General features: G+C 37.0%; 2 protein-coding genes across 2 annotated transcripts; both read left to right on the plus strand.

Moving 5' to 3' along the window:
* The first annotated feature begins 172 nt into the window (after window positions 1–172).
* On the plus strand, window positions 173–1,353 carry LOC113311781. The gene is made up of 3 exons (XM_026560578.1): window positions 173–463; window positions 840–1,132; window positions 1,221–1,353. Exons 1-3 carry the CDS (start codon window positions 173–175, stop codon window positions 1,351–1,353), a joined length of 717 nt encoding a protein of 238 aa, XP_026416363.1.
* Window positions 1,354–2,420: 1,067 nt separating this feature from the next.
* LOC113311782 (uncharacterized protein At2g39795, mitochondrial-like) lies at window positions 2,421–3,180 on the plus strand. Its single transcript, XM_026560579.1, has 2 exons — window positions 2,421–2,681; window positions 2,875–3,180. The coding sequence occupies exons 1-2, from the start codon at window positions 2,421–2,423 to the stop codon at window positions 3,178–3,180; spliced, it is 567 nt and encodes a 188-aa protein (XP_026416364.1).
* Window positions 3,181–8,437: the final 5,257 nt, after the last annotated feature.

Here is an 8,437-nt window from a genome sequence, read left to right on the forward strand (position 1 = left end):
CATTCGGGCCCATTACGATACACATATGGGCTTTTGGGCCGAGGTGTGTCTACTGTCAAGCAAGAAAAGTAGAAAACTCAAATTCCCAATAAATCTACTTCTCTTCGGTCTTTTCCGTAGAAACCCTCAAGAAAGCTGAGATTTTTATGAGAAAACTTCTTGTGCTGCAAATATGGCGGCTACTACTTTGACGAGGATGATGAAGAAAACTATATCGCCTTCAGTAATCCCACTAGTAAATAGGAGAACTCCTCATAGAAACTACACCTCTGACCTATTCAATACCCGTACCACCATCGGCACTAGCAACAGTACCAGTAATCTATATACACAAATATCTCGAGCAACTACAATTCCAACTCATCATCACATCTCTGCTCAAGCTAAGAAGCAATCCATTTCTGATGATCCTTTTCGTGTTGTTGATTCTCAAATTGATTTTGCCGAGGAGAAATTTCCTGAGGTTTGTTTATCTCCTTTTCACTCAAACGATATTGCTTTGTATGGATGGATATATTTGTGGGAAAATTAGGAAAATGCCCCATTCCGTTAATATTGTCATCCAATCCGGTTAAGTCATATGTGTAAGGTCACCATCACCACCACCAAAACCGGTGCCACAACCACCCGAACATTAAATCCAGAACCCTAAACCCTGATTTTTTTTTATTTTTTATTTTTTATTTTTTTTTTGCGTGTGTTAAGAAATGGGGCATTTTTCCGTATTTTTAAATGTTATTTCAAAAAATAAATTGTAATAATTCTGCTTGCCATTAGTTAGTTTAATTGTGATTGCATAAAAGGAGATTAGTTTAATGTTTTTATGCGTTTTTCAACAGGCTGCTGAGCTTCTAAGAGAGTTTACTTTCAAAATTGATTGTCCGGTCACAGGAAAGCCAATTATAACATTGACTAGAGAGTATAATGGTGAAAAGATTGAAGTCACAGCTTGGAAGTCTGATTTCTCTGATGATGAGCTTTCCATGAAAATAACTGTTCGGAAGAAAAGCACACGAAATTTGACTTTCCATGTTGAGAGTGATGCAGATGGAACTAGAATCGACCTTTTGACTCTCTTTAATCCAAATCCTTCTGATGATTATATTCATTATAGAGACCCTGATGATTTCTCGTAAGTGTAACTAATATGCTACCGTTGGATAATTAATATTAATATTTCCGCTATACATCCTGTAACATCGGTTTTTCTTGTTTTGAAGGGCTTTTAGTAAGGAACTGCAGGAAGCTTTCTGCACATATTTGGAAGTCAGAGGGATTAAACCTAGCATTGTCAAATTCTTATGTGAATGCCTGGATCAGAGAAAGCACACGAAACACACTGAGCAGTTTTAAGAACTTGAGCAATTTCATTGCCAACTGAATTTTGCTCAAGTTGGGCTACAGATTTATGAATTCAGAGCTAACTCCAAATATTTGATTCCCATTTTATGTACTGTAATTACTATTGTAGTAAACTTGTGAGTTTTTTTACAACTGATCAAATTTGGAGTTAAAGATTTTGAAGCAAGATCCTGGTTCTTTTTTTTTTCTGAGGTAATAAAAAGAACACACAGTAGAGCAAACCTAGCTAGTCTTCCATTCATCTGCATGGAAACCAATTTTTCTTGTGATGGCAGTGTGTTATTAGTAATAGTAGTATATGGCTATTCAAGAACGAAAGAAAATTATTTACGATATAGATTTATATATATAAAAAAAAAATCACACAGTTACAATACCTTAGCCTCTCTTTTCTAGATTATCTTGAGCTATCAAGGAATTATGATAGACCAACCACGTAAAAAAGCTAACTTTGGAGGGTACATTATTATTCCAAATAATCTTGTGGGGAAAGTCAATGAGGGAGGAGGAAGGCATTAGAGATGAGTAGCAGGAGCGTACTGTAAACTCCCTGTCTGCTGTCCACTTCCATTTCTCTGGTCTTCGACACCATTCAATGTCACGAAAGAGAATTATCACCGAATTTTAAAGTTGCATTCTTAATTTGGCTCTTAGCTCCGAAAAAAGAAGAAGATGCAATTGGCAATCACAACAAGTTTAATCCCCCGGAGTGTACCTCTGATCTTACCTTCGAAAACTATGCTTCACCAGATATGTGAAGAGCCGGCATCATACCTTGCTTGAGTCCGCTACACGAGGAAATATGAAGTTGTAGAAAACAGAAGGGTTTTGTTGGATGCACAAGATAATTAAGAGCTAATCCTTGGCATTGGAAATTCATTTGGGCCCAATTCCATATATTTTTGGAATATATATATAAATAGGGCCGTGATGCGGGGGGTTAAGCAAGAGAGCTACTTCTCATCCTTCCAAAACCCTAAAAAACTCAAGAAAGCTGAGATTTTTCTGAGAAAACTTCTTTTGCGGCAAAAAGGGCGACTAATACTTTGAGTAGAATGATGATGAAAGCTGCATCTTCTTCAGTAATTGCACTAGCAAACAGAAGAACTCGTCATAGAAACTATAACTCTGCCAATTTTACATCCCCATCGAAGAAGAGTACCACCACTAGTTCTAGATCTACACAAGTATCTCGAGCAACTTTAATTCCAACTCATCATAACATCTCTGCTCAAGCTATGAAGAAATACAATTCTGATGATCCTCTTCGAAGTATTGTTGAGTCTCAAATCGATTGGGCCGAGGAGAAACTTAATAAGGTTTATTCCCTTCATAAGTTTTTCTTTGTTTTTGTTTTTGTTTTGGATGGATGGATAATGCATGTTTGTGTTATGAATTACTATAATGGTTTAGTTAGACGTATATTTAATTGTGTAGAAGATTGATAGCTATCCTTGCCTTCATCATCCACTGAATACGAATGTCGTCTTTATGCTTTTTTTCTTCCAACAGTTTGCTGAGGCACCAACGGAGTTTCCTTTCAACATTGAGGATAATCCGGGGCAGCGAACTTTAACATTGACTAGGAACTATCAAGGTGAGGAGATCAAAGTCACAGTGCACGAGTTGTATTATTGTACCCCAAGATACACCTTGATTGGAAATGTTTCAAGTGGACAAAATTTGAGATTCGATGTTACGGCTGATTCGAAAGATGGAATTAAAACCAACAGTTTTAATTTAGTTACTGATACGTCTGAATCTGATGAGATTGATTTCCCTTTTGGTTACGGTAGACCGCCACCTACTTTCTCGTAAGTGTAATATTGATTGATAGCTTTGGTTATATATCGGCTGCTGGGTCCGCTATATCTTCTAACGTACATTTTTTTTTGGGTTGTTTATCGGGGATTGGGGTAAGAACTTTCATAAAGCATCCCGCACATATTTGGAAGTCAGAGGGATTGAACCCAGCATTGCCAAATTCTTACATGACCGCACGGTTAAGAAAAAGCACCAAAAATACACTTCGTGGTTGAAAAGCTTAAAGAATTTCATTAACGCCGACTAAATCTTTCAACGGAGTTTTTGAAGGTTATACCATTTGCAAGGTTAGGAATTAGAACAGATAGTGTGTTCACCTTTGGGAGGTTACAGATATTTGACTCCCATATTATCAAATCAATTGTAGTAATTTCTTACTGAGTAAACAAGTGATAATTTTTTGAGTTAAAATATTTTGGAAACAAATTTTCTTCTTGAACTCCCCTTATCCTCTGTAACCAAATATAACAGAGAATATCTTCCTATCGAAAGATGTAACCAAATATAACAGTAATGGGCACTATTCGCACTCCATCAGAGGATAAGGGGAGCTCATCTTCTCCTTCGTTTGAAAAAAGAAAACACGGGAAAAGTGCAGCCAACTGAGTATATTTTTGGAACGATTCATTTCATGAGATTCAACTGCGGATTTGGGTTGATTTAAGCATTTTAGTCAACTAGAATTGCCTGAGTCATGGATTTACGATAAAACAGTGAAAAATATTTCTCGTGACATTCTGGAGAGATTTTTGAGGAGTTTAGGATCGATTTTTTCACGGAAATAGGGTTGGTCAGACTTGAAGATTCGAATAATTTTGGATTTACGCGGAGGGGAGGAGTGTTTTACTCGGGATTCTTTTTGTGTTATACTTGGATGTTATCGGAGATTTGGAAGGAAGATATTCTCTGTTATATTTGGTTATATATTTTGATAGAGTTTAGAAGAGAACAGAAAAGGAAATAAATTCCGTAACTTTGGGAGAAAGAAATAAGTTGATATTCTCGGATTTTTTTTTTTTTTTGAGCTGTGGGATAAATATAAGATGGTTCGAGACCCAGAAAGAGTTATCGAGACCTAGAAGCAAGTTGGGGTAGTTGCAGAGAGTTACAGAGACGTTTCCATCTTCAACAGAGATGAAGCTGCAGAACGAGGAAGAAGAAGACGAGAACAGCATGTAGAAATAGTCACAAAAACCGTTGCCTATCCTTCAAATTCAATATCTTTGTAACAACTTTTGCAACAATTATTTTCTTGTTCGAAACATTTCTGTTGGGGTTTTCCTGTAACAGTACTATATCTGTTACAAATTCTCTGCTATGAACAAATATTTTGAGCAAGTGATTAATACGAGGAGCTAAACCCCTTTGCTGAAGCGGCGGAAGAAACTATTTTTCCAACAAATATGTGGTAATACCTATTTAATTAATTTATGCAATTCTTTTATGATTATTTGCTTTGAATCCAAATTGGAATAATGATTTTCATTAACTCGTTATGTTTTCACATGATGGTGCATGCTTAGCTTAGGGCTCTTGATGTTCCATGCTTGAGATTAACAACTAGTGTTTTGAAAATCTAGTGGAAATATTTTGAATCACATAAAAATTGGTAAATACTGGAAAATATTCTTTTGAAAATATCATAAATTTTTTTTGATATTGACCATAAAAATTGATAAAAATGAATCCTTTTGAAAATATCCCACACATAGGTGTACGCAAGTGGGTAATGCAGTTGCAGTATCTGTTGGACGTGCACTTGGTTCCACACTCGGGAAAAGAGTTCGCATAACTTCTGACAATGGACCTTCTCAACTTCCTCCTTCCTTCTCCAGTTAAAGTGTCGTAGATTGAAACACGTATCTACACTAAAAAAATTCAAATATGTCTATACTAAAAAAATTCAAATATGTCTATACTTTGAAACAAGGTTCTAGGATTACTAAAAAATTCAAATATGTCTATACTTTTGTAAACAAGGTTCTAAGATTATTAAAATATTCAAATGAGGATTTGTACCTCATTATTAAGTGATTATCAAAAAAAAGATCATATTAATTTATTTTTCCCTCCTATTATACAATTCCAAAATGGTAGAATTTTTATCTATGTAGTATTCTGATTTAGTCCGTATAAAGTACATTTTGGTCTAAATTCATCCCATAGAAATACACTTTTTTTCCCCTTTGTGTTTATATTTTCAACCTACCCGTTTAGGAAAATGCTGAAAAGTTGAAGAAAAGAAGTAGATTGGGCCCAATTCAATATACATACGGGCTCCGGGCCGAGATGTGTCGGCCAGGATAACTCAAATTCCCAATGTAATAAAAAATAATTCTCATCCTACTGAAACCCTGACAGAACTCAAGAAACGAGAAACTTTTCTGAGAAAACTTCTAGTGCTGCGCAAATGGCGACTAGTTTGGGTAGAATGGAAAATAAAGCTGCATCTTCAGTAATCCCACTAGCAAACAGAACTCCTCATAAAAACTTCACCTCTGCCATTTTCGTTACCACCCCATTGAAGACCTGTACGACCAACAGTAATACTAATAATCTTTTTGGAAAAACTTCAGTTACAACTCATCGTCACCTCTCAGCTCTAGCTGAGAAGAAAGTCAGTTCCGATGATACCCTTGACAAGATTATTCAAGTCTGAAATAAATTGTTCTGAGAACAAATATCGTGAGGTTTTACGTTTGTTTTATGAATACTTTATCTTCAACATTATTGAACACTGAATGATTTTTAATTATGCGTTTTTCCGATAGTTTGCTGACGCAGCAAGAGAGTTTCATTTCAAGATTGTGGATAATGCAGGGGAGAACAGTATAACATTTACTAGAGATAGGTGAAGAGATCAAAGCCACAGTTTACGGGCCTCATAGGAATTTTTATGGCTGTCCGAAAGAAAACAGTGATCCACCAGAGTATGTTCGCTTGAATGTAAGTATTTCTAAAAAATGCTAGGAAGAACCTGATATCTCGTAAGTGTAATTCATTGCTAGTAATTTATATGGTTATTATATTCTTGCTATCAGTGTTTGGATTTGCTAAATATTATAACAATGGTTTTCGTTGTTTTCTCGTGTTGAAGGGAATTTGATGAGAAGTTGCAGAAAGTTTTCCGCACATATTTGGAAGTCAGAGGGTTTGAACCCAACGTTTGCAAATTCTTATATGACTACATGGTTCAGAGAGAGCAGACGAAACACGCAAGGTGGTTGAAGTGCTTGAAGAATTTCATTGCCTTTAGTAGTAACGACAGCAATCGCTTTGGAAAAGTATCTAGAGCAACCTCAAAGGCTAGTTTGGATAATCAGACTAGTTTGATGGCACTTTTCTCAGAGTTGTTGAATCTGAAATCGATTGTGCCGAGAAGGAATTTCACGAGGTTTCTATATTCCTTTTCTACTCAAAGGCTAGTTTGGATAATCAGATTTAATTTCATGGTTTTCATCTTAGATGGAAGGATGGCCGTTGATCGTCGCAAGCCTTTATTTTGGTAACCGCATAGGGAAGGTCGGCATGGTTTGGCGCGGCAAGGTGGCTGGCATGCCATTGGCACATGTGACATGGTTGACATGCCTTGGCGCGGTTTGGGCGTGACCAAAACTAGGGTTTTGGGCCAAAGATTACCATGTGTTGGTTGGTGACCTTGGACGGCTGAAATTTACATCTAATATGGAAGGGTGGCCGTTGATTGTCACACGCCTTCATTTTGGAAGCAATGAAAGGAAGGCCGGCACGGCATCGCTTAGACGCGACAAGGTGGATGGCGCGACATGTCATTGGCACATGTGGCATGGTCGGCATGCCTTGGCATGGTTTAGGCGCGACCAAACTAGGGTTTTGGCGGAGATGAAATCACATTCTGATGGCACTTTTCTCAGAGTTGTTGAATCTGAAATCGATTGTGCCGAGAAGGAATTTCACGAGGTTTCTATATTCCTTTTCTACTCAAAGGCTAGTTTGGATAATCAGATTTATTTTCATGATTTTGATACTTGGGCACCTTTGTTTTTGCTGAGGCACTAAGTGAGTATCCTTTTAAGATTGAGGAAGAAAATGTAGGGAAGCGAACTATAACATTGACCCGAGAGTATCAGGGTGGTGAGGAGATTAAAGTCACGGTTCATCACAAGCATTATCGTGGAAAGTATGTTGACTTGAAAGGAACTCTTTTGAACAAAACTGGTGTAACTTTGGACTTCCATGCATGGTACGATTTCTGAAACAGATGGATTTGAAATCACAAGTTTGGATGTCAAGGATCCAAATGTTTCTTACCCTTCCCATTGTTATGGTGGGCCTGATTTCTCGTAAGTGAAATTGGCTGCTAGTTTTGGATTATTATATTTTTCTATATATCTAGTCATAACACTGGGTTTTTTTGTTGTTTTTTCTTGCTTTGAAGGGATTTGGATGAGAAGTTTCAGAACGTTTTCCGCACATATTTGGAAGGCAGAGGGATTGGACCAAGCATTACCGAAGTTTTATATGACTCCATGGTTGAGATGAAGCACAAGAAACACACTGGCCGTGGTGGAAACAATTGAAGAATTTCATTGCCAACTAAAAATTGCTTTAGTTGAAACTTCTTTGGCTAATTTGGATTCATGAAATTCGTCAAGGCATCTATAAAATATTCCGGAGTGCGAAGCTAGCTACTTGATTGCTGTGTGATATGGGCAATCGGTTTATTATGATGATGCTCCTAAGCGTATATCCAAACCAAAACGTTTTTTTAATTGTTGAACCATCTTAGCTATTTTTTAGGAACGTAATACACAGTACAAATCGTTGCATGAACGGAATACACGTGCTTCGACACTAAATCCTACATCCACGGGGTTTTGTTATCCACTATTAATTATATAATGTTACATAGAAAGTCGAGTGACTCTACGTATGGTGATGATATTAAGGGAAAGAAGATGAAACTCATACTTACTATTACAATCTCTTCCTCTCACTATGATGTATTTTGCCTATAGTTCTCTCTCCTATAATTTTGTCGACCCCCTCTTTTCTAGCGTTGGTATTTATAGGCACTTTGAGTGGGGTCCTCCATTCTATCACTGTCAGAGCTTTTCTCCTTGGTTAATGTGTTGGTTCCAATGGGTGGCTTTGTATGTGCCAATGCTTCTAACAGTATTGTTCTATAACGATGCTATGCCTCTTCTTTTCTTTACAGGATGCATGACACGTATCTTATTTTCTTCGCATTTAATGCGGATGGTTGAGTTAA

Source organism: Papaver somniferum, chromosome 9 (assembly GCF_003573695.1).
Source record: "Papaver somniferum cultivar HN1 chromosome 9, ASM357369v1, whole genome shotgun sequence".
NCBI classification, from domain to species: Eukaryota; Viridiplantae; Streptophyta; class Magnoliopsida; order Ranunculales; family Papaveraceae; genus Papaver; species Papaver somniferum.

Excerpts from the sequence above, each read along its gene's own strand:
- LOC113311782 (XM_026560579.1), top strand. The coding sequence starts at position 2,421 with ATGATGAAAGCTGCATCTTCTTCAGTAATTGCACTAGCAAACAGAAGA. Across the intron at positions 2,682-2,874 it reads CCGAGGAGAAACTTAATAAG|TTTGCTGAGGCACCAACGGA; the intron begins GTTTATTCCCTT and ends TTCTTCCAACAG.
- LOC113311781 (XM_026560578.1), top strand. The coding sequence starts at position 173 with ATGGCGGCTACTACTTTGACGAGGATGATGAAGAAAACTATATCGCCT. Across the intron at positions 464-839 it reads CCGAGGAGAAATTTCCTGAG|GCTGCTGAGCTTCTAAGAGA; the intron begins GTTTGTTTATCT and ends GTTTTTCAACAG. Across the intron at positions 1,133-1,220 it reads AGAGACCCTGATGATTTCTC|GGCTTTTAGTAAGGAACTGC; the intron begins GTAAGTGTAACT and ends CTTGTTTTGAAG.